This window comes from Drosophila sulfurigaster, chromosome 3 (assembly GCF_023558435.1).
Source record: "Drosophila sulfurigaster albostrigata strain 15112-1811.04 chromosome 3, ASM2355843v2, whole genome shotgun sequence".
In the NCBI taxonomy this organism is placed as follows: Eukaryota; Metazoa; Arthropoda; class Insecta; order Diptera; family Drosophilidae; genus Drosophila; species Drosophila sulfurigaster.
This window is the reverse complement of record NC_084883.1, coordinates 47,738,268-47,763,239: the sequence shown is the minus strand read 5'-3', so window position 1 is coordinate 47,763,239 and position 24,972 is coordinate 47,738,268. Positions and strand designations below refer to the sequence as shown.

General features: G+C 45.9%; 7 protein-coding genes across 8 annotated transcripts; 2 read left to right on the top strand and 5 right to left on the bottom strand.

Moving 5' to 3' along the window:
- Nucleotides 1-282: 282 nt before the first annotated feature.
- LOC133841547 (uncharacterized) lies at nucleotides 283-6,078 on the bottom strand. Its single transcript, XM_062274113.1, is given in 2 exon segments — nucleotides 283-1,360; nucleotides 1,421-6,078. Coding segments are annotated over 2 exon segments (4,890 nt in total). The 5' UTR covers nucleotides 5,518-6,078; the 3' UTR covers nucleotides 283-567.
- Nucleotides 6,079-6,373: 295 nt separating this feature from the next.
- On the top strand, nucleotides 6,374-14,405 carry LOC133841548 (uncharacterized). Of its 2 annotated transcripts, XM_062274114.1 has the most exons (5): nucleotides 6,374-7,499; nucleotides 9,816-9,933; nucleotides 10,518-10,620; nucleotides 11,604-11,754; nucleotides 11,881-14,405. In XM_062274114.1, exons 1-5 carry the CDS (start codon nucleotides 6,583-6,585, stop codon nucleotides 13,727-13,729), a joined length of 3,138 nt encoding a protein of 1,045 aa, XP_062130098.1. In that variant the 5' UTR covers nucleotides 6,374-6,582; the 3' UTR covers nucleotides 13,730-14,405. The 2 variants fall into 2 exon arrangements, with proteins under 2 accessions (XP_062130098.1, XP_062130100.1); XM_062274116.1 differs by lacking the exon at nucleotides 9,816-9,933 and having other exon boundaries at nucleotides 6,378-6,909.
- Nucleotides 14,296-16,923, bottom strand: LOC133841555 (trafficking protein particle complex subunit 3). Its single transcript, XM_062274124.1, has 3 exons — nucleotides 16,796-16,923; nucleotides 14,716-15,126; nucleotides 14,296-14,621 (listed from the first exon to the last, which is right to left on the bottom strand). The coding sequence occupies exons 1-3, from the start codon at nucleotides 16,832-16,834 to the stop codon at nucleotides 14,535-14,537; spliced, it is 537 nt and encodes a 178-aa protein (XP_062130108.1). The 5' UTR covers nucleotides 16,835-16,923; the 3' UTR covers nucleotides 14,296-14,534.
- LOC133841553 (nuclear transcription factor Y subunit alpha) lies at nucleotides 15,247-16,922 on the bottom strand. Its single transcript, XM_062274121.1, has 2 exons — nucleotides 16,796-16,922; nucleotides 15,247-16,635 (listed from the first exon to the last, which is right to left on the bottom strand). Exon 2 carries the CDS (start codon nucleotides 16,586-16,588, stop codon nucleotides 15,380-15,382), a length of 1,209 nt encoding a protein of 402 aa, XP_062130105.1. The 5' UTR covers nucleotides 16,589-16,635; nucleotides 16,796-16,922; the 3' UTR covers nucleotides 15,247-15,379.
- A 1,804-nt stretch (nucleotides 16,924-18,727) lies between the features above and the next one.
- Nucleotides 18,728-21,746, bottom strand: LOC133841550 (guanylate kinase-associated protein mars). The gene is made up of 2 exons (XM_062274118.1): nucleotides 20,175-21,746; nucleotides 18,728-20,118 (listed from the first exon to the last, which is right to left on the bottom strand). Exons 1-2 carry the CDS (start codon nucleotides 21,622-21,624, stop codon nucleotides 18,809-18,811), a joined length of 2,760 nt encoding a protein of 919 aa, XP_062130102.1. The 5' UTR covers nucleotides 21,625-21,746; the 3' UTR covers nucleotides 18,728-18,808.
- Nucleotides 21,747-21,908: 162 nt separating this feature from the next.
- Nucleotides 21,909-23,806, top strand: LOC133841551 (bifunctional coenzyme A synthase). Its single transcript, XM_062274119.1, has 3 exons — nucleotides 21,909-22,536; nucleotides 22,596-22,942; nucleotides 23,003-23,806. The coding sequence occupies exons 1-3, from the start codon at nucleotides 21,993-21,995 to the stop codon at nucleotides 23,660-23,662; spliced, it is 1,551 nt and encodes a 516-aa protein (XP_062130103.1). The 5' UTR covers nucleotides 21,909-21,992; the 3' UTR covers nucleotides 23,663-23,806.
- LOC133841554 (thioredoxin-like protein 1) lies at nucleotides 23,682-24,921 on the bottom strand. The gene is made up of 3 exons (XM_062274122.1): nucleotides 24,438-24,921; nucleotides 24,097-24,380; nucleotides 23,682-24,033 (listed from the first exon to the last, which is right to left on the bottom strand). Exons 1-3 carry the CDS (start codon nucleotides 24,801-24,803, stop codon nucleotides 23,820-23,822), a joined length of 864 nt encoding a protein of 287 aa, XP_062130106.1. The 5' UTR covers nucleotides 24,804-24,921; the 3' UTR covers nucleotides 23,682-23,819.
- Between the last annotated feature and the right edge of the window lie 51 nt (nucleotides 24,922-24,972).

Genomic DNA, 24,972 nt, shown 5'->3' with positions numbered 1-24,972 from the left:
GACGAGAGAGGAGGGAAGGGGGATCTTACTAAGTGTAATACATCTAGATAAAAACGCTATATACACACACACGAGTTAATAATCATAATAATAATAATAATAATCATAATAATATAACGCAGCTTGGGTTAACAATAATACAATAATTAGGTTGCCTTATTCCATATATATCTTTTATCCTTTTGCCATTTTCCATTTTCCACATTTTTCGTTTTCTTTTTCTGTTTTCTGCATTCTGCTTCGTTCTACTAAGTTTATCTTTTTTCTTTTGCTTTTCATTACTTCTGTTTTGTTTTGTTTTTTTTTTTTGTTAACAAACTACCAATAACAAATTTTTACTAATTGTTTATAATTATGTTGTGTGTTTTTTCTTTTAATTATTGTTGTTTTCCGTTTACCTTGTTGATGCTTCTTTGTGTTTCTCTTGACAATTCCTTGCGTTAAAACGTCCTGCCACTATAGTATATGCCTATATATTATATATATATAAGTTTACTATATATATATTTGTATAGTTCTATATATGTTAATATGCAAGTGTTGTTGTTGATTATATGAAGTGCTTTCTTAGCCATAATCGCCCGCGTATCGAGCATGTTTATTGCTGTTGCCGCTGATGCTGCTGTTGCCGTGTGTTGCTGCTGCCGCTGATGTTGCCGCTGCAGCTGCTGCTGCTTGTGCCGCCTTTTCGGCGAGCAGCGCCGCCTTCTGTTGCATGTAGGGATTAAAGTGTTGCATGTACATTGAGGCAGCTGCTGCTGCGGCATAATTGTTGGCATAGCTATTATTGTTGTTGTTGTTGTTGCGCTGATTGTTGCTACCGCTGTTCTGGTTGCTGCTGCTGCTGTTGCGGTGATTGCTGTTGTGATTGCTCCACTGTTGCTGCTGCTGCTTTTGATGCTGCTGCAGTTGCTGTTGCTGTTGATGCTGCTGCTGTTGTTGGTGTTGATGTTGCTGCTGTTGTTGATGTTGCTGCTGCTGCTGTTGCTGCTGCCAGTAGCTTTGCTCTGTCATATAGTTGCTAGCATCGTCATTCTTCTGATACAGATACGAATTGAGCAACTGATTGCTGGCAAACATGTTGTCATAACAGAATTTATTATTGCTGCTGCTGTTGTTGTTGTGATTATTTTGATTGTTGGCTGCTACTGTTGCTGCTGCTGCTGCCGAGGTCAGCGATTGCTGCTGTTGCTTGGCGTGGTAGTTGTTGCCGTACTCCAGCTGCTGCTGTTGCTCCTCGTAGCCGCTGCTGGTGTGGGTTGCCGCTGCTGGCTCCTTGTGAGCCCGGCTTGACTGTCATTCGCCAGTTGCCGTCACCGTTGTCCACTGCCAAGGGCTGTTGTAGCCCTGCTTCGGATTGCTGTGGAGATGGCTGCTTTAAACTGTTGCTCTTAACATTGAACGCAACTTTTTCACTTACCTGCCAAAGAGTGGATGCCACAATGCGGCATTTGCATCCAGTCCAGCGCCACCAGCAGCAGCCGCTGCTGCTGCAGCCTCGGCCAAATGTTGTTGCTGCTGCTGATGATGTTGCTGCTGCTGTTGTTGCTGCTGCTGTTGGTGTTGCTGCTGCTGCAACTCGTGGGCCAACATGTTGCCACGTTTGCGCTGCATTTGTTGCTGCTGCAGCGATTGCTTGGACTGCTGCTCCAGGGGATTGTAGGTGACGCAGGCTTTGCTGGAACGCAACTGGCGACCGCTGTTCATCATGGCATCCTGGCTAGAAGCGGGCTTGTTGTGGCTGTTGTGCATGGCGGCAGAGCGACGTAGTGCATCGAAAGGCACATTCAACAGCGGCACCACATTGCTCTCCGGCTCGAGTAGATTCGACAGCGACTTGCATGTGAGGCGTGGCTTGTGCTCCACAGCTGGGGTAGCAGCAACAGCAGCGGCAGATGACGCAGCACTTGGAACAGCTGCAACAGTTGGTGTGACAGCTGGCGGCGTCGCCTTGGCCACATGATCGTGTTCACGACGCGCTCGTTTGTGCTCCAGATGCAATTGTTGCTGTGGTGTTGCCTTCGACTGTTGTGGTTGCTGCTGCTGTTGTTGTTGCTGCTGCTGCTGGAGCAGCTTCTGCATGAAGGCCAGCTCCATGGGACTGCTGAAGCCATTGAAGGCAGCTGGCGGCTTGGTCGGTGTTGCTGGCGAGGTGGCAGCAACAGCAGCTGTTGGTGTTGGCGCAACTGTTGCTGCTGCTGCTGCTGGCGGTGCTTCGGCTTCGGCTGCGGGCTTCTGTTTGAGGCAATGCTTGTAGAGCTCATCGAGATGCTGCAGCCCAAACTGGCTGTTGTACAGCGGCAACAGATTGCTCATGAACTTGCGCTGCAGCCCCAACGGATCCTTGAGCGTCTTGAAGAACTCCTGCGACAACTGGCCAAAGTACGGCAGCCACAGCATCTGCTGCAGCAGCGCCAGCGTTGTGGCATTCAACTCCGTGGACATGCTGGAGTCGGCAGCTGGTGAACTGGATGCAGCGGCTGTGGTTGCAGGTGGCGGCGGAGGCGGCGTTGCTGTCACCAATGTTTTGCTGGGTGGTTGCTGCTTGTGCTGTTGCTGCTGCTGTTGCTTGAGACTGGGACTGGCTGTTGCCTTGCTGCTGGGCAGTTGCTGCACCAATGGCAGCGGCAGCAATTGCGCTGGCGTCGTTGGCGTTGTCTTCGACTGCTCCGCCTCGTTCTTGAGTATGGCCTCCAGCTGTTCCATGGTGACAACCAGTATGTTGGGATTCTGGATGATCTCCGGATAGGCAAACGCCTCCGGCAGTCGCAACTCTGGCCGTGTGGTCAACAGCAACGGGATTTCACGCGCTGGCGACGCCAACACAGCGCCCAGGCGATCCTTTGGCACGAGTATGGGATCGGGCACCTTCCACTGCGGATTGCTGATCAACATCTTGAGCTGCGTCAGTGCATCCGGATCCTTGTCCATTTTGATGGGTTTGGCGCGTTTGCGCAACGGTTCCGTCGGCTCCACATCGCCATCGCCCGCCTCCTCCTCATCCTCATCATCGATGACCACCGTGTGCAGCTTCTCATCGCCACCGGCTCCAACACGTGCATTCCCTTTGCCCAGATCCATGGGCTCTGCTTGCTGTTGCGAGTTGCCGCCACCGGCGCCGCCATTCAGCTTGAGGAACTGCTCCAGTATCAGATTCTTGATGGTCTCCGAGGTAGTCTCCACCTCGGCGGGTATGCTGCTGGCAACCGCTGGCAACTCGGGCAGCTCCGGTGACTTGGCCTTTAGTATGTCCGAGCTGGAGGTGACGGCACATTGACTGCGCGACTCGGAGGGTGGACAAACCTCTTCGCGCTTCTTGTAACTCAAATCCTTGGGCGTCTCATCGGCGGTCACCACATGTTGTGTTGGCTGCGTTGACTTCTCCACCACTGCATCCGCCTCGGCCTCCGTCTCCAGCTCCGCATCCACAAGCTCTGTTCGCGTTGCTGTCTCCGCCGTTTCCGCTTCCACTTCCACTTCGGTTGCCGTCGCCGGCGTCGCCTCTGTGACCGTCTCCGGTTGCTTGTCGAAGGCATCGATGCCCAGAAAGAGATCCCCATGCAGTCCCTCAATCTCGCCGGCCTCGTTGAACGACAGGCACTTGGGTGCATCATCCATGCTGCTGCTGTCCATGCCCAGTATGCTGGGCAAATCCTAGCCCGCCACATCGGGCACACAGAACGCACTCAATCCCGACGCCGTTCCCGTCGTCGTTGCCATCGTCGTTGTCGTCGTTGTGCCCTGCAAGTTATCCTCGCAGCTGCGCTTCACCAGCGAATCGAGCAGCTCGACGCCATTGTTGCTGCCATTGTCGCTGCTGCATTGCTGCAGCAGCAGATCATCCGCATCGTCGAGCAGATCCTTTAGATTCTTTGGCTGCTCCAGTTCCACGTCTTGGGCGGCAACATCAGCTTGTTGTCCCTGCTCCTCCTCTTCCTCTTCCTCTTCCTCCTCGTTGTTGTGTGGCAACTCAGCTGCCACGCCTTGGGGCAGAAAGAGTCCTGTTTTGGGGCAGAGTTGCAGCTCCAACGGCGCTGGCGACGATGGCGTGCTCTGATATGTTGGTGTATTGGGATTGCTGCTATTCGTGGTGCTCGTCTTGGTCGCCTTGGTCGATGCATTCGTTTCGCTATCGAGCAGCGCATCAAAGTCGGGCGTCGCCTCCTCCAGCGATTGTTGCTCCTGCTGCTGCTGGGCGGGCACAACGACCACGCTCTCGATTAGCGCTGGCTGCTTATCCAAGTGTTGCTGCTCTTCCTCCATCACTTGCTGCTGTTCCAGGTGCTGCTGCTGATGTTGCTGGTGTTGCTCTTCATCCTCTTGGACTACGCTCCAGTTGTGCGTCATCTGTTGCTCCTCCTCTTCCAGCTGATGGTGATGGTGGAGATGCTGCTGCTCCTTTTGTGCCAACTCCTCCTCCTGCTCCATGGATTGCTGATGTTGCAGCTTCTCGCGCTTCACCTGCGCCACGCCGCTGTGGAAGAACTTGACAATGCGACTCGAGGAGGCGTCCGTGCGTGGCATGGAACGCCAGCCATTTGTCGTCTTGGTGAGGCGTATGCGATTGCGTTTGTCGTAATCCTCGCAGCGCACCTCCACGATGCGTGTGTCATCCTGTTTGACCCACAGGAAAATCGGATTCACGCTAGGCGTTGTGGGCGTGGCAGCCAGAGCTCTTCCAGCCGCTGCTGCTGCTTCCCCACATCTTTCTGCTTCTGGCGGCGGCGTTTGCTGCGTCTTCAACTGTTGTTTGCTTTGGCTCAACTGTGGCGCAACAGCAACTGTTGCTGCTGCTGTCGTTGCAGCAACTGTTGCTGTTGCTGCTGTTGTTGCATTTGATGCTGTTTTGGTTTCAAGTTTCACTGTGGCCATTTTGGCCGGCGGCTTCTCTGGCTCCAGCTGTTGCAGCATGGCTGTCGCCGCTGTTGCAGCTGCCGATGTTGCGGTTGCATTTGTTACTGCTGCTGTTGCTCCCGTTATTGCTTCCGTTGCTGTTGCTCCCGTTGCTGTTGCAGTTGCTGCTGCTGCAATTGCCGTTGCACTTACATTTGCTAATGCTGTGCTGCACTTTGGTTCTGTTTTGATCTCCCGCAAGACGCTGCTCTTGTTGTTGTTGTTATTGTTACTGCTGCTGCCGCTGATTGCACTGTTATTATTGTTGGTGTTGCTGCTGCGCATTGGCGTCTTGGCCACGCTTAGATGTCCGAACTTCTGCTTGGCTCGCGTACACTTGCCTCGCGCTCCGCCGCGGCCGCGCCTTCTTCGACTGCTCGGCTGCTCCTCGAACACCAGGAAAATGTCGCGTGCGATTTTTCGCCGTTCCGATTTTCTGTGACAAACGGGCGGCGCCGCATCGAACTCCTGCTTAACGGTTGCTGTGGTGGCAACAATGCCATCGTTCTGTTGACCGTTAGCCTGATCGCCGTCACCATTGCAGTTATCGTTATCGTTGGCGTTATTGTTATCGTTAACACCAGCTGCACATTCACTTGACCTGCAAGTGTTGTTCCTGGGCATTTTACGGCCGGCCGCCGCAGCTCCAATTTGGCTTCCACCCAATATTATTCCTCCAAAACGATTGTCATTTTTTTTTTTTTTTTTTTTTTGCTTTTTGTTAGCTGTTTTTCTATTTTTTTTGTTTGTTTGTGAGTGTCTTTTGCTTGCGCCTTTTTAATTGTGCCTCTCTGTTTTTTTTTTGCTACTTTTTACCGTATGCTCTTTTTCTCGCACTTCTTTCTTATTGGAAATTAGTTATTGGGCACCAGCAGGTCATCGAGAAACTCTTATTGGACTCCACCGTGGGTTTCGTTTCACACTTGGCATTTGTCTTGCGTGTCTTGCATTTTGTTCCTCTGCTGCTGCGTTCCTTATTTGCGTTAAATTAACTTTAATTTAAATGTGTTTGGCCTGTGCAGAGCTATGCGCAGTGTGTGTGTTTTTTTTTTACGTTGACAAAATCAATGAATTTTGTATATGTACCAGCGTGACCGCAAGACGGATTTCGAAATTTACCATTTCGATGCAAAAAATATACGAAATATACCGCTTCCGTTGGGACCATTTAACGTACAATTTAAAGTTTGGCTACACTTGCGATAGATATGGGGGCTATTTCTACAAAATAACATTCTACAAGAGAACATTCTGTTTTTGAAATATATAACAAGAATGTTAATGCTTTAGATGCTGTAATATTTGTTAGTTAATGTCTCACTAAAGATTAAAATTGTATAGTTCCTTTCTCAACAAATATTCTCACTAAAACCTGTGCTGCCCCCGCATAAGATAAAATACCCCAATAAGAGTAGTTCAATCGATATATCGATAAACACCTTACAACCCCACTTCCATCGCTAGTCTTATCTTTGTTGTTGCTCTGCGCGAACGTGATTATTTCGCTCGGATCTCCGCTGTGTGTTTGCTCTTTATAATTTTCTAATTCTTTTGTAATATATATATATATATATATATACATATATGTATCGGCATTGCACAGTGATATAAGAAAAACAACTGCATGCGTGAAATTGATATATATGTATGTGTGTGTGAGTGTGTGGAATACTAGAATCTAAGTACAAAATGGATGCAAGCAGCGATGAGACGCTCAGCGCACAACTACAACTACAACAGCAACAACAGCAATACTACGAGCACAGTTGGAAGACGGCCAATCATGGAAATTCCTTATCAGACAGCAGGGATTATGATACAAACTCGACGCGCACATCGTTAACTGGTTCACCACCAATGACTGCGTCATCGCTGCAGCTGGACTTTAATGGATTTGAGGACAAAGCATTGTTGGCATCTTTGTTAACGCCCAAATTGGAAACCGATGGCAGTAACAGCAGCAGCAACGGCAGCATTTATGGCGGCAACAGTCAGACAACGACTGGGGAGCAACAGGTGCTGCAACCATTAGGCTTAAGTTTAACACTTGAGGCGGACGATAATGTTGATGATGATGAGCTAACGACAGGGACGACAACAACATACACGTTATACGGTGCGCCATCAGCGACACCGCTACAGGAAATGCAAGCACAGACCCAGACCATAAAAATGGACGAGGACGTCGACGACGATGACAACGACGGAGACGAGGTGTTTACACTGCGACCGTTGACAACTGCACCCCTGTTGCTAACCAGCACAAACCTGCACACAAACACAGACACCACATCCTCGCCCACATCCCACATTTCATCATCAATGCACACAACAACAACAACGTCGTCGATGCCTTTAATAGCAACAATGGGCACTTATAATCTGGATGACATTTGTTTTACGCTGGAATATCAGTTTCAAAATCAAAAGCTTGTTCAGGTGCAGCCACCGACAGTGGTATCCTTCAGCATGGTGCCAGCCAACGATGAGGAAGATCCAACAAAAACATCACCAACAACATCAGAGATGCAAAACAACAACAGCTGTTCAACCCCATCTCCACCTACTACTACTACTACAACTGCATATTTTACACTTGGGACGAGGTAGTAAGCACTGGCAGCCTCATTGCATGCTTTCCAACACTGCTTACACCATTTATGTTTGTTATTGTTATTGATATCAAGTTGCTTATCGATAACTTTGTTTTGTTGTTATTGCTAGAAAAAGATTGGGCAGGTGTTTGCACATCCTCATTGCATGCTTCACAGAATTGTTTACGGTATTTGCTTTTGTTATCGACAACTCAACTTTAGTTTTTTACCGTTGCTCATTTGTCATTTTGAAATATGGCAGGTGTTTGCACTTTGCTAGCTTGACCCCCGCCCATGGCTAATGCCCATGGCTAAATTTTCCACTGCCCACACAAATCTGTTTGTTGCATGCTTTCTTTTCCGTCTGCTCTAACGTGACGTGTTTGCCTTCTCTTTTGTTGTTGTTGCAGCCAACTAATTAGATGCACATATCGGACTGTTAAGTTTTTTCTTATTTTTTTGCTTGCCCATGCGAAAATTTGGCAAATTTCAACAATTCCAATGTCCACTTATTACAACGCGCGTCCGTAAAGTGTCCGAAATGTTAGCATGTTGTTGCTAATTGCCTGATATGTGTTCGCCGGTACTCATTCACCCCACACACACTCATACATATATTTTTGCATGCTTGTGTGTATGTATTTGATTTTGGATGGCAATGAGAATGTAACGGTTTTTGTTGCTACTGCGGCTGCTGCAGCCGCTTTCTGCTTCTTGCTCTGCGATACGCGATGATTGTATCCAAATCGTTTGTTTGGTCTAAAAATAATTACGCCGATGAACGCATTTAGATTTCCCCCACTACAAAATAAAAACACACATGCACATAAATATATACATATGTATACATACAAAAACTTAGTCAAGTTTTGTATTTTTCCCCAAAATTCATTCACACTTGGTGTAAAATAGCCGGCTTCCATTTCGAATGAATCGCTTCTCATGGCGTTGTGAAATTAAATTCCAGAATATTCTGCAAAACTAGAGCATTTATTGTCCAGTGAAACTGTCAATGTGCTACAATTCGCATCATCATTTAGTTAATTGTTTATTTTGAAAATATTAAATCTAGCTTTAAATGAATTGGCGACGTGTTTAGCACTCTATTTCGTATTGGAACTTTATGTGTCTTATCAGTATAACAATACGATGCTCAGTTGGACTTAGTCACACACTGATTAGAAAATTTTCCGTGACTTGTTGTATACCCCACCCCCTCTTTTTATCCAAGCCATTGGACAGCCATTTTGTATTTTTTGCAGTCGCAAATTTACGATTATTGGTTGAACTGATTTTCTATTGAAATTTTATGTCTGATCACCCTGTTAATCATTAAAGATAAACTGTTGATTAATTTGTGTATCTGTTAATGCCAATTTTCAAATTTAAATGATCTCTCACAATGTGGCTAGCCTATTCTTTGTAGTTGTTTTCATTTATAGTACAATCATATTTCAATTTTTCTTGTTGTTGCTGGCCGTCCTGTGCCTCCTCTACGTCTACGCCACGCTATTTTTATCGCCATGAGTGTTCCACCTCAATCATATTTCTCATTTTTCAGCGCTCGCCAGATATATAAGAAAAGGGAGGAGAATGGCAGGCATGCTGTCGGGACAGTGGGAGGGGGGGCTGCTGCCAGCTGTGTCCGTGACAGGGACAGCAAATATCGCAAATAGTGACGGCTGCCTAGTAGACGTACCTTCCGTCCCACCCTGTTCTCCCTCCTTGGTCCACAAACTTCGTCCACTCGCCCACGCACTTGTTGTTTATCCAAATCGAATATTTTGGTTATGTGTGTGTGAGTGAGTGTGTTTTCTTTTAGGTTTGCTTTTATAGTTCGTTCGACGTCGTGTTTGACCATGACAATATTAAATATTAATTAATCTGGTTATTAAAGCTTAGTGGGGGTTTCCACTTCAAGCAAATCAGCCGTTAGTTTTCCTATTGTTTATGTTTTTGTTGTTCTTCTTTTTGACTGATGTTTCTGCTTTGCTGGCTGTCAACTGTTTATTAATGAATGTGTTCTGTTGATCTTCTCTTTGGTGCCGTTGTTGTTGTTGTTTTCGTTGCGCTCTCTAACCTCACTAATCTGTGCAGCAAGCACACATACATACATGTGTATGTGCATGCGTCCATATGTATGTATGTGTAATTGCGGTGTATATGTATATACATGATTTTAACGGCCCACTGACACAAATTAAAAACAAAAAAAAAAGAGCAGCAATGCTCGCCCGGCGCATTTCTTTTTGTTAATGTTGTTGCTTCCAAACCGGCGAGATATATTTTGTGAGAGCGAATGAATAACAACGAACGATCTTCCTTCAGCTATAATATCGAAGAGCAGAATGAGCCAGATGAGGACGATGAGCTGGCTCACTGCATCCACCCCGGCGCCCTGCACAAGGACACCGAAGAAGATCAACTGATGGCGATGGCGTACGAGGTACTCAGTCCCCCTCCTCACCCAAACACACTCGCAAAAAAAAAACGTGTGCCGTAACGTAACTAACGTTTGTAACGCTGCTTTTAGCAAATTAATCGAAAGCCAAATAATCGATAGTCGTAGAGCTAGTCAACAAAAACAAAAGAGGAAGGCTGTGTTGTTGCGCACTTCCCCCGCTCACGATCCTCGTTGCTCCAATTTGTTAACCACTTTTCATATTTCTCAACAGCCAACTTTTGGTGCGTAGCTTTAGTGATCCTTCGATCTCCTCTAAAAATACCAATACTTATATGCAATATATTGTAAAATTCAAAAAAATTACAAGTATATACTTTTATATTTTGCATGCTTATTTTTACATACTCACTTACATACTTATTTATTTATTGGCCGACTTACGAGTACATAAACATAACACACACATACCTAATGACCTAATGACTTACATACATACATATATATATTCGAAACCCCCGACTTTGTATATATTCTCAGTTAATTAAAAAAATCTACAGGTTTTACAATAAAACTAATCAATTTATAACATTTGTACTGTGATCCTTCCTTCTCCTACTATAAAGCAGAGTTCCGACGAAGCTCTCAGCCGTTATAAATGCAACTATGAGAACTGTTATCGCAGCTACAGCACAATTGGTAATCTGCGAACGCATTTAAAAACCCACACAGGTGAGTTTAATCGAAAATGTACAACATATTTAAAACTCAGGGAACGTTTATTAACATTAGATGTAATTTGCTTTTATTCAACGATAATTATCACTTAAGTATTTTTTTAAATTGTAGACCACAATCACTGAAAATAAGTCTAATTACAAAACTTGGAAATTTCTTCAGAGCGAATGTAATAAAGAATAATATTATATGTATAATTTGTTTTGTTGTGAATTCATAAGCGTATTCATGAAAAAAGAATTGTTATTTTCGGTCCCTGATAAATATAGAAAACTATAATTCATATAGTATGTACGTACATATGCAATTCAATTACGTTGTGTTCTTCCATTTTTCACTAGCGTGTTGGCAACGTTTAATAATTCAAATTGTATATCGGCACGTGCCAATTCGTCTACCTGGTTGAGTATGCTATCTACATACATGTATATACATATGCATATGTACAATGTACATATGTATGTACATATTTGTAGAAAGGGTCACTGTTCCTTTTAATTTTTCCTCGCTTTATTCTTGTTCAGCATCATAACTCCCTTCCCCTTGGTGTCTTCTTCATAATCATCAATATAATAGTACTCATTAGCAGCTTTGCAATCGAGCCATTTTCCATTAGAACGATTTTAAGTGCTTGCAGCAACTTTTTAAGCGTGCGTTACAGCAACGAATGCAATTAACCAACACTGGTCTACGCTCTATTAAAGACAGGGTTGTTTCACAGCAGCACTTAAAGATGGCGCCAACAACTAAATAAAGCTGTTAATTCGGAGTTATTTTCAATTTTCAAAATTAATAGATAATAATAATAATAATTAATAGTTAAAAAAAATACAATTAGTAACGTTGTATTGTATTCTGTTTGCCAACAGCAATGAGCTATGCGTTTTTTTATGACTAATTTAGTGAAAACAAACAAATTGTTGCAACTAAAATTAAAATAATAAGGCACTAAAACATTATGTCTATATGATGTGCAGGTGACTATAGCTTCAAGTGCACGGAGGAGGGCTGCAACAAGGCATTCCTCACATCCTACAGCCTGAAGATCCATGTTCGTGTTCACACCAAGGTGAAGCCCTACGAGTGTGAAGTGAGTGGTTGTGATAAGGCGTTCAACACGCGCTACAGGTGAGTCAAAATAACAGCAGCTGATTGCCAAGAATAAACTATGCAGAATTTTTATTATGGTGTCTAATCATTGTCTAATCAAAACACTGCCATTTGCCATATTCCATTTGCTTATCTCACTCACAGATTACACGCCCACCTTCGTCTGCACAATGGCGAGACGTTCAATTGTGAAATGTGCCAGAAGTGCTTCACTACGCTCAGTGATCTGAAGAAGCATATGCGCACCCACACACAGGAGCGTCCCTACAAGTGTCCCGAGGACGATTGCGGCAAAGCGTTTACGGCCTCCCATCACTTAAAGACGCATAGACGCACGCACACCGGCGAGAAGCCGTATCCATGCCAGGAGGACAGTTGTCAGAAGTCGTTTAGCACGTCGCACAGTTTGAAGTCGCACAAGAAGACGCATCAGCGGCAGCTGCTTAACAAGGGCAAAAAGAAGACGAAACGTGCACAGAAAACGCAACGCCAGGAGCAGGAAGACGACGAGCAGCAAGAGACGCAACCAGAAGAGGGGGAACACCTCGAAGAAGGATTGGAGTTGGAGCCAGTGCAAACGGACATGGTGCTGCTAAATCCCAGCAGTCATTCGTCGGAAACGACGAGCAATGACAGCGGCGTTGTGTTGCAGCAATTGTCCAATGTTTTCATGTTGCCCGAGACATCGCAAGCGTATCCCGTGTCCTATGCCGCCGAAGAGGAGATACCCAGTCCCTGGATTGATGCTGGTGTCCTGGTTTCCAAGCCCATCATGGCCATGGCACCGTTGACCGATGCCTGCGTTGTCCTGCCCACCGAGATGCCCAGTTTTGTGGATCTAAAGCAAAGCTTTGGCAATGCCATTGCCGGCAACATGGATGATCTAACGCTGTCATTGCCAACGCCAACGCTGGACATTGAAATGAACAATGCCCCAGGTGCAACTACAGCTACAGAGCAATCAAATGCTTTACCCACGCTGGAGTTGAATCAGCAGAATATTGAGGAGCTGCTCAAGGACGACAGCTTCGACAACGATGAGGACATGGAAACGGAATCGCTGCTCAACGATATACTCATGACCATTGACAACAACAGTGCGCTGCTGCAGGAGACACTGCAGCAGGCGTCCCAGGTGCCCAGCGATGCCTCTGGCCTCGTGGAGCTGGACATTCGAGACAATAAGCCAACGTTGAAGCAGATCACAGCAGATGCGGGCATCTGCAATTGCACCAATTGCAAGTGTGATCAGACCAAGAGCTGCCATGGCGGTGATTGTTCCGCCGCCGGGAAGCCGCCGGTTAATGTTAAGCCCACCACAACGATTACAACGCTGGCCAGCTCCAACGGCAGCGGCAGCGGTAAACGCATCTGCGGCAGCAGCAACAGCAGCAAAAAAGTGAGTAAACGCGAAGCGGAAATGAACCAAAACATCGAGGATGTTGCTTTGCTCCTGCAGAATCTGGCTTCCATGAGTGGCGGACAAGCAGCTGGCAAAGTTGGCGGCGGCAACGGCGGTGGCGGTTGCTGTGGTGGCGGCGCTGCCAAGCCTATGGCAGCCACAACTGGCGGCGGCTGTGGCTGCGCTTCGAGTGCACCGAAACCGGCACCGGCAAGTGGTGGTGGCTGCTGTAGTCCAGCTCCGACTGTAGGCGGCTGTTGCTCAGGCAACAAGCCAGCAACTGCTGCACCAGCTGGCGGTTGTGGCTGTGGTCCAGTTGCACCATCTGCTGCTCCGCCAGCTGGCGGCTGCTGTGCGCCAGCTGCAGCTCCGCCCGTTGCTGCCAGTGGCTGCTGCTCCAGTAAAGCGTCAACGCCATCGTTGCCGCCGGCCAGCGACGCCGTGAAGAGCAACGCCTGCACCTGCAAGAGTCCAGCGGAGGGCGTGGCCAACGGCTGCTGTGTCGTCATCTGCATGAAAACGCTGCAAGCCTTACGCAAGGTGCTGACACGCCGCAACCTCAACCTAATGCTTTGCCCGCAGCAGAGCTAACCAAATCAACCATCATAATCCAGCAGCGACAACACGAAAATCCAGCAGAGCAACTGTTATCAATCAATCATAATAAGCCCAAAATCAAAAAGCCAAAGTATTGTATATTGTGCCTGTGACAACGAAAGTATTCCATGTTAAAAAAAAATGTTTTGTTATTTGTTATACAACATATACATGAATTAATAATGATGATGATTGTTGATGCCGCATTAGCAACAAAGCTACAGCGCTTAACCCATTTTGTTTTCAGCCGCCTTAACAAAAAATATAATACATGATAATAACAACCAAGATAATCGAGTAAAGAAACCTGCTACCCATGCAATGAAAAACATTTGATAATACAAAATATTTATATAATCCAATGGCAAACGGTTGCATTTTGAAAACTTGAGCTGCATATCAAAAATCGAAGCTTTAGCTTCTAAATTCCCAAAGATATTTGTGTTTGTCCAAACGGACTGTTTCAGCCTCTGGGTATCGGGTATCATAATAAAAAACGATTAATATGAAAACATTAAAAACTGCTTTCGTCTAATGCTTAAACAATTTGTAACACAATGTTTTTGTTTTTAATGCTTTATGTTTATATAATATCTATATATATTCTATATAATATTGGAATTTGTATAAAGTCGAATAAAAATACAAACTAAACACTTGTTTTTTTCTAATTGTTGTTTTATGCTGCTGCTGCTGTTATTTTTTTTGTTTTTTCTTTCTCACAATTTGTTTTGTACGCCCTAACATCACGAACAACATTTAAAAAAAACAAACTATCTCTTCTCTTTGTCTTCTCGTTCTAATCCTCGCCAGCTGGTATGGCTTCCTCTAGACGTCGCACGAACTTAACACGCAACTCCGTCACATTGTCGCCCTTCAGCTGATCCTGCAAGAGACACACAAACACACAAGCAAAACAAGAACAACAACAACCAATAAAGTATTCCTCATACAACACACACAATGAATATATTGTTTACCTGGACAAACCAACATTGCACCTCCAGCTGAACCATTTCGAGAGCACCACGTATGCAGCCACTGAGTATGGCGCTGTAGCGCAAATTCGCCAAATCGGCGGGCAGCTCAACGAACTCGGTCAATGGATTGGAGTCGAAGAGCAGCGAGAATTCATCGGAGGCTGGCGACCAATTTGAGATTGTGGGCTGCACATTCAAGTAGATGCGGAATGCCTGTTGAATGCGATCCGCTGTCTCACGCAGCTCCAGGCAGCGGGGCGACGAGGTGCGAGCCAGAAAGTCCTCGATTAGACGCATGCCCATGTTGTAGCCGATGCGCTCTAGCTGTTTGTTCACATCGTCCACGTTCTCAAAGTCGCGCAGCATCTGGGTGACCAAGGCGCCATAGGTGAGCGTGAGGAACTCCGAGTTCTGCGACCAAAATGAAAGAAGAGAAATGCAGTACAATGAATCCAAGCCAACATCATCGAAATGGTTAGAGCTTTTCTTTGGCCACAGCTTTGCTGTGCAGCGTTTTGAGTTGATCCACAGTTTTACAATAAATACAAATTTATTTGCCAGAGACTTCGGTCCTAATTGCTATAGACAGACTTACATGCTACATTCTTAACTTAATGATAAATTGGGGTGTGTGCTCTATCTACAAACAACAACTGCGCTTCATTCACTCCGACTTGATGGCCGTTATGGTTATGCTTGGCGTTTGGTGTGGTGCTATCAACTTTGGCGGCGCTCTCGCTGTGCCGCGACTCAATGTCGCTCCGCCGCTCGGTGTCAGCGGCAAACTGATGCCATCGAGTCCCGATTGATCGCCCTTCTCTTGCGCCGAGTGAAAACGTCCGCCTTCACCGCGTGCCCGATTCATGGCGTGCCGATGACGAGATTCATGCAAGTACTTGCAACGCTCCTTGGGTATGCGTGACTCCAGTTTGGCTCGCGCTTGTCGTCGTATCAGTATACGCTTGTATTGCTTAGCATTCACATAGAGCGGCTCCTCGTCCGCCTCGCCCTTGGAGTTCTCATCCTCCTCGCTGTTCGTATTCGTGCCCGTGGTGCTTGTGCTGACATCGGCGCTGCTGCTGTTTGCATTATTGTTGCCGCCTCCGCTGTTGTTGCTGCTGTTGCCGCCAGCGACACCAGCACTTGTTGTGCTCCCAACAACTGGCCCAGTTTGCACCTGAACCTGCAGCTGTGCCGCCTGTTGTTGTTGCTGCTGCTGCTGCACATTGCTGATGACAGCATTGCCGCCTTGGGTTGCATTATTGGCTGCTGCTGTGGCTGCCACAGCTGCCGCATTCACAGCTGCCATTTGGGGCAACATTATGATCTGTTGGCCCGCTGTTGCGGCTGTTGCCTGATTCGCACTTGGTGCCGTGGTTATCTGCACCAGCTGACCATTGATGTTAACGTAATGCGGCGTCGCTGCCGCTGCTGCTGCGGCGGCTGCTCCAATTGTGTTCGGATCCAGCGATGTTATGGTGGGTGTCTGATAGAACAGCGTTTGGCCATCGGGCAGCTGCATCACCTGCATCTGTGGCTGCTGTTGTGTCGCCTGTAGCATGATTTGATTTGCTTGCAGCGGTATCAGTTGTGGTTGCAGTGTACCCGCAGTTGCCGCGCCCCCCTGTGCCTGAGGCTGCTGGCCAATTATGATTTGAGCGGCACCCGCTGGCAGCAATGGCATCGGTATCACTTGTATCGGCTGGCCGCCAACTGTGGCTGTTGTTGTGGCAGCGTTGTTGTTTGTATTTGGATTGTTGTTGACCACATTGTTGACGTTGGTGTTGTTGCTGTTCGTGCTGTTGTTGTTGTTGGTGCTCATTCTTGCTGGCGTTGCTGTTGTGCGGTGGTTACTGCTAAAATGGTTATCCATAGCGCGCAGGTTGCGCTACTTTGTGCTCGCCCACAATATATCACTTACTGCAAAAGCGAATGTGAAGCCGATTTTGAGGGTTTGGGTGGCACTTGCAAATGTTTTTCTTATGTTATTCGTTTTTAGGACTAGTGGCCAACTACTAATCTTATACTATTATCAACGATGTATCGGGAGGCGAGCCCTGCTCGTGGCTCATGAACTTACCACTTTCTTTGCGTCTAATCGGGAGGCTTGTCGAGACATTTTGCTTGGAAATGATTTTGTCGCAATCTTTTTTTTCTTTTCAGTCAGTCAGTGGTGGGTGTACCGTTCAGTGTGGCCGCAGTTTTAATTTGCATATACACCGCCAGTATAAATAAATATATCGCAATTGCTGTCAGGGCTGCATTTTATCGATGTTTAAAAGCGTTAATGCATATTTATCGATATGTATCCACCTCTAATGCGCAGTAATTTGATTTGAACATTCTTCTTTCTTCTACTGTGTTGCGTATTTTTAAGCCATTTAAATCTATGGATACTACAGAATTTCGTGTGCTAATTAAGCACTGTTTTCTAAAGGAGAAAAACACCGTTCAAGCTGCTGAATGGCTAGAAAAATGTTACGGCAGATCTGCGCCCACAATATCAACAGTACGCCGAGTGTTTGGGGAATTGCGAAAAGCACGCAAAAGTTCTGAAGCTGTTAAACTTTCGGGTCGTCATCCTGTAGAGGAGACTTCAGCGCCAGATGATGTTAAGACTGTTCACCAACTTATTTTATGGGATCGTAAGATCAAAATCCGCGATTTAGTTGAGAAAGCAGGCATAACAATCGAGCGCGTCAAATGCATTCTACAAGATCATTTGTTACTTAAAAAACTAAGAACTCGTTGGGTGCCGCGCTTGCTCACAGTGGACATCGAAGATCCAAATGGCACCGGCTTGGCGAATACATTTTTACGCCGATACATTACCATGGATGCGAATTGGATCAATCACTACGCTTTGGGATCAGAGGACTTGCTCACATTAGGTAAACGCTCTCATCAGAAGAAACGGGCAAAAAAGCAATCGAGCAAGCAGCTGTTTGTCAATATTTTTTGGGATTCAAATGGAATGGTTCATCTGGATATGATTGATAAAAATAAGATGATAAACAGCGACTATTACATAGATTTCTTGAGCAATCTAGAAGAAATTCTCAAATACAAGCAATCGCTTAAGGCGGTAAAGAAAGGGCACAATGCGGTGTCATTGATGAGCACAATGGCCAAACTTGGTTACGAAGTGCTTCCGTTTCCGCCTTATTGTCCAAATTTGAAGGCAATTGATTATAGTTTATATCCAAATGTGAAACATTGGCTGGAAGCGAAAAAAACATATACTCATGCAGATGTCGAATATGTTGTTTCGTTGCTGCGTTCGAATGCAGTGAACTTTCAGCAATGAAGTGAAGGGCAAACGAGGCATTTCAAACACAAACGTTCAGGAAGCCAATTCCTCACTTATCGGAAATATGTTATCGATAATTATTATTTGAATTTAACAATTAATGTATTATTTAATATGTAACTATAATTATGAAAAGTAATCATATAGCTACGAATATATAGGAAGCATTCCAATAGGTTGTAAACACCTTTTAAGAAGTACTTGTTTTTTAATTTAATTTAACACTATGAAACACTGAACTATATATAAAATCTAAGAATTGTTAGCATTAATAAATCTGAGTGTAAATAAGATTGCTATTATATGCAAGCACATTAAATTATAAATGACACATCTTAGAAATTGCTGTTATGTAAAATGGGATATTGTCATCTCTGATTTGAATTTGAATTTAACTAAAGCTTATCGACTGGTTTACTTGATTAAATACTTTATTAATAAAACGATATACATTGGACATAATTTTTGTTAAATTTAACAATATTCCTAAGAATGAATCTGAATATAAACATTACAATAAATGAAAATCACATTAAATAATAAACAGATCTTAAATGTCAAATCTGTTATCAATATCTCGGCTTTGAATTTGAATTTAACTGATGATTTGATTTAATACTTTATTGAGAAAAAGATAATAATTGTAAACATTAAATCATATCCCTATGAATATATGCGAATATAAGTAACATGACAATAAAATGCAAACACATTTCCAATTATAAATAAACAAAAGTCTTAACACACATTTTTCAAATCTAAAAGCGACATTTTGTAAAAATTTTACATAAACTCAGACGACGGCCTCATTCGAACCCTTCGACTGCGCAGCACACACGTGCGTAATGCACCCTCCGGCGTTGCTGCTTCCGCTGCATTCAAGTTTTGAATGGTCCGATTGCTTAGCGACGAACTCTTCTCCATTGACATGTCCTCCTCGCAATCTTCCAGCTTGTCGACGCCGTGGACCGTTTTGTCATCATCATCGCTACTCACATTGCCCTCCTCGACTGTAAACTGAAAGCGACGCACTTTCTTCTTGGCACTGAAAACGACGCCGCGTATCCCAGATTCACGTTTCTTGGTTCCCGGCGTCTTCAAGATGGACATACGTTGCTTTGGTGTCGCAACAGGCAGCGGCGCCGGTGGCGATGGCGGCGTCGCTTCTCGTGCTTTCTGCTCAGCGGCTGCCGCCCCCAAAAGAGCAGATTTCAACAAGGTGTTTCCGCCAATTGATGGACGTCCGCTGCTGCCACCCGATCTCCGTCCAGAGCTTCCAACAGAGAGACGCAGCACGGTGCGAGCAGGCGAAAAGGATTTACGATCGCGCACTACAATTATGCGTTTCTTCGGTGTTTCAACACTCGTCGTTTGCTGATCTGAGGCCGCTGCGTCTGCCTTGCGTTTTTCGGCCAGTGCTTTGCGTAGAAAACTCTTTATATTGCTGCTCGCCTTGGCTGCCACTTTAGGCTTGGCCTTTGCCTTCGTCTTGGGCTTGGGTGCTTCGGCAATGGCATCGGGATCCTGCCAATCGTTGGCTTTCCAGCGTGTCAAATTATTGAAACGCTTATCCACATTATCGCTCTGCAATCGCATCATATCCCACCAGCCCTCCAAGTCCTCGGCCATCACCGGTTTGGTGGCCTCGCTGCCATCGTTGGGTCGCAGTCCAACACCCGTTGCACCCGCTTCGCAGCGATCGATGAGGCTGCTAAACTGCATTAGTTTCTTGCTTGTCAAGAGCTTTGTCTGTCCAATGGCAGCATCAATCATATCCTTGCCACCCGATTCCGCCAAACGTTCCTCATGCTGTCCGCTGTACGAATCCCATTCATCGCACAACGCGTGCAATCGTCTAATCTCACTATCCAGCTGCATGCGAAAGTAGTGCACCGACTCCAGAGTGCGACGCACTGCCACTGGTGTTTCTGGTTGCTTTTCATCCTGCAGATACATGCTGTTGCGCTTCTGGCGCTCCGTGTGTGAATTGACTTTGCCACGCGACACGCTCACATAGGGACTCAGATAGTTGGGACGTGCAGATGATGGCGGCGGCGTTTGTGCCACAATTGTCTTGTCCTCAGCAGGGCAATCTTAAAAGAACAATAGGAGATTAGGGAAGTTTATACGAATTGTTTGTAATACTTACCCGATTCTTGAGGTATCAGCGTGCTTTGCGCTTCCAGAGTTGGCGATTCTATTAGGGAATTGGCCTCGGAGTAGCGCACAAAATTGAATCTCTTCTTTGTTTTTTCCTCCGGTTTAGGCGCAGCCTCTGGCTGCTGTTTCGTGGCTGGTGGAATCAATTGCCGTTTGACTGTTTTAGGTTGTTCATTAACTGAGACTGGACTCAGCTGGGTGATATCACGATATGCCTCCAAAAGATTCTGACTGCAGTTGTTGCTTCTGCACTGTGTCGATGTGGCTTGCGCCTGAAATGGATTCTCAGTGCCCAGAATATCTATTGGTGTGTCGGGCAGTTGCTCCTCCGAGGCGATTTGCAGTAGCTCCTGCTTAAAGTTCGCACGCTTTTCAATCATCTTTTGTTTGTTATGCACAGGCACTTCTTTCTTCACCTTCATGCGCGTGGAAAGATCGGCGAGTGCTTGACTTCTTTGTGTTCTGATTGGCGCGGTAGTCTTGAATTTACCAGCAGCACCGCCTCCTCCTCCGACGCCACCTCCACGTAGCGGCTTTACAATCTTCGCTGCATTTGTGGGCCTCTCAAATGGCTGCGTCATCAAGTTAGTGGGCTTGCTAGCCTTTATTGCAGTTGTGGCTCCTAGAGCTGTAGCTGGAGCTGGTGTTGGGCGCGTTACGGGTTTCCTTACAACGGACAGTGGCTTCTTGAGAGGCTGCGGTTGCCTAGCTGTGGCCAGAGGCTGCTGCTTCACGACTGCTCCAGTCTGTTGCCATGGTTTCTTCACTGCTGCCGCAACTGCTGGCTTGGGTTTGTTCACAACAATAGCCGATGCCTTTGTTGCTGTCAGCTGTCGAATGGGTTTCACTGTGGCCACTTGAATGGGCTTCGCTGCGGGCACTTGAATGGGCTTTGCTGTGGGTACTCCTTTAGGTTTTACTGTGGGCACTTGAATGGGCTTCACAGTAGGCTTCACCTTTGCTGGCGGCTGCTCCAATGCAAGGATTTTCTCCGCTTTGAATTCCGTTGTCTTATTGGTCTTGGTGTCGAGCACAACGTACAGAGAGCGTCGCTTGGGCGGCACAAACACCTCGGCTGTCGTTGTCGCAGCCGCTTGTCTAGTTTCTAGGGGCGCCGCCTTTTGCTTGTTTTCCGCCTTCCATTTGATGTAACGCTGCAGATAAATTTGCTTGCGTGCATCGCTATTATTCACGGGATTTTGATTCTCCTGATTGCCCTGCGCTGTGTTGGCTGCCTGATCTTTCTGTTGTGGCTGCTTCTGTTGCTCCTCCAACATATTGTTTGGACTAGGACTTTTGTCCATTTTACGATTGCTTTGAAAGCGTTCTTCGCGCTTTTTCGCTCGTTCGACGCGTAGACGATCCCGGTTTAGTTTATTGTGATTGCGCGGGCTTAGCACAATCGATTGTGACTTGAACAACGCTTTATATTCGGCCATTTTACACAACAAATGCGCTTAGGCTTAATTTTTTGTATTTTAAAAATTGTTCTAACTAGTAAAACCGAGATAAATATAATTTTTTTTTATATTTATTGAAGGACGCCAAGCGTTTGAGTGAAACAGCAGCGTCGTTCTGCTGCTATCGATATTTTTCAAAAAGACGCGATAGACAGGATACGCAAAAATGAGTTACATTGTCGATAGCTTTGCGCAAAAATGAGAGGTCCAAAGCACAACAAATAAAAGAAAATCGAAAATGGAGCGACAGTTGTGCGCAGAATTTATCGATTAAAACGAACTGTAGAATCAACAAACCTGGTACAAAGTACAACAAATAATAAACTTCAGTTAGCCGCTATAACAACATGGCCTCGACGGGACTGCTGGTAGTGTCCAACATTAAGCAACTGGGCAAATCACTGCGCAGCATTGAAAAATACGTAAATTCGTTATACATTCATTTAAATGTAGCCGAAACGACGCCAACACCGCCGCCACCTGTTTGGGGTCGTCTTATATCACAATTGTATGCGGATAGTGGCAGTTATGTGGGCAATCAGATGGATCTGCGTGTGTTGGTAGCACCACTGAAACAACAACATTCCGTAACACAACTTCGCAAGCCGGTGGATTTGTTATTCTCGGACGCACATCAGCCGGAACTTTGCGATCGGCTGCGCACAGCGCTCAACATTAGCAAACCCACCATATTCCTGGAGGAGAAAGACAGCACTGCTGTGCAGCTGCCGTCGAATTCAGAGTCAGCCAACTTGCAGGTCTATGCGAATGTTGTGCTGGGTGGCACCTTTGATCGTATTCATATTGGTCACAAGATATTCCTTACTCAAGCTGTGTTGCGCGCACGCAAACGTCTGGTTGTGGGCGTCACCACTTCGGCCATGACCAAGCGTAATGACAAGCAGTTACTTGAATGTAATCATTAACTAACGTATTAACTCAATTTGCAGATAAAGTGCTGCCTGAACTGATATTGCCAGTGGAGGAGCGTATTGCGCAGTTGCGCGAGTTCCTCTTGGATATTGATAACACACTGCAATATGAGATTGTGCCCATCGATGATCCCTTTGGGCCCACGCAAACTGATCCCAACCTCGACATGATTGTCGTCAGTGAAGAGACATTGTATGGCGGACAAAAGGTCAACACGATAAGAGCAACTCGTGCGCTTTGCCAACTGGACATTTTTTGCATTGATATTGTGGAAAGCAAAGTTAATGATGGCATACATGAATCAAAGGTCAGCTCGAGCAATACTCGCATCGATCTGCTGGGTACACGTTGGCAACAGCCTGAGGTAAGCATCATCATCACAATCTCCATTTATATAAATTTAACACATATTTTCAATTACTAGCCACGTCCAAATCTGCCCAAACGTCCTTATATTATTGGGCTGACAGGCGGCATTGCGTCGGGCAAAAGCAAGATGGCCGAGCGTCTGGGTAAACTAGGGGCTCATGTCATTGACTGCGATAAGGTGGCGCACGATGTCTATGAACCAGGGCAGCCCTGCTATCAGAAGATTGTCCAATACTTCGGCAATGACATCTTGGCGAGCGCTAATGGACGGATTGATCGCACAAAGCTGGGACCACGAGTTTTTGCCAATCCGAAAGAGTTGCAGCTGCTTAACTCAATTGTCTGGCCCGAGATTATGGTGGAGGTGAACAAGCGTCTGGCCGACCTACGGGCGTCAGAGCAAGTGCCGCAAGTTGTTGTCTTGGAGGCAGCTGTCTTATTGAAAGCCGGCTGGGAATCCAATTGTCATGAGGTGTGGTCCATGATAGTGCGACCCGAGGAGGCGGTCAAGCGGGTGATGGAGCGTAACAGTTTAAGCGAGACGGAGGCACGCAATCGTTTGGCCAATCAAGTGGCCAACGCAGATATTGTGGCCAAATCGCAAGTGATCTTTAGTTCGCAATGGGATTATGATTTTACGCAGAGTCAGGCAGAGCGAGCTTGGCAATTGCTACTCAAGGAACTCAATGATGGCAAGCAGCAGAGTAGTCTATAGATAGATAAGATATTAATGATTGCCAGCTGATTGTTTTTATTTGTTGTTAGTCATTGTTGTCAATGTTTGTTAATGCATTCTGTTTTCTTTTTTAATTTGCTTAATTGTAAGTCGAAAGTACAGATCAATACCAATCAAATTTAACTCAAACTCGATATTAATGGCTTTCGCCCTTCTTGCCGGAGACACGCTTAAAATCATTCATCTTAGTGGTGATGATGGGTGAACCGATGAAGCCAATGTAATCAATTTGAGTGATGTCGCCGCCCGACTGATTGTTCTTTATAAACAGCTGAATGTTCTGCACATTCTGGAATTTCACATAGCGCAAATTCACCGGCTGTCCATTCTCCAGTTCCTTTTCGCCCAGGCTAAAAAAGAGATCGATTTTATAGACAAATAGTTAACGCAGACTATTGTGATTATTTCCATACGTTAACTCCTGCACACTGCTCATAGACTCGGCCATGTCAAAATCAATAGTACGCGGCTGATTGATGAACAGCTTCACATCCTTGGGTCCCAATTGAGGCGGCGCCTTAAACTTCAGCGAATGTATTTTGACCGCCTGATTAAAGGTGATGGACAGTATAAGCTGTTCATCGCAGTCCGATTGCAGGTAGCCACCAGCCGAAGCGAGCGCATGCTTCAGATTATGATCATCCGATTCGTTCAAGCATTCGCACTCCTGCTTCGAGATGAATGTGTTAAGTTCCATCTGAAAGAGAACGTTTTAGTGACATTACCCTTTAAGTTCTGTAATTTATGTACTCACCAAGCCCTGGCCGTAATCTTCGCCAGCTTCTTCAGCGCCGCCAGTGCCAATATGCTCCTGAATCTTGGCCTCCAATCCCATGACGTCAGCGCCCTGAATGCGATCGATTTTGCTGCGATTGCGATAGAATATGAACGTTGGCATTGCCGACACACCTTGGCCGGCAGCCGTGTCTTGGCACTTATCCACATCCACTTTAAGGAATATGGCTTTGGGATATTTGGTGGGAAACGTGTTAAAAACTGGCGCAATTCGCTGGCAAGGACCGCACCATGCTGCCGTAAAATCAACGACAACCAGGCGAACGCCCGCTTGGGTTAGTTCCGCTTGAAAATGCGCTTCGTCGTTAATTACACGTACTGCCATTATGAATTCTTTCTGTTGTCTTGTCTTTTTTTGCGTTAATCAAAGAGAAATGCAATTTGAATGACTGGCAGGTTTTCTAATAAAAAAACACGAAACCAGCAATAAGCTCGTTCGTTCGATTTCGATGCGGAAACTTATCGTTACTTATCGATAGGCTGCATTTACATTG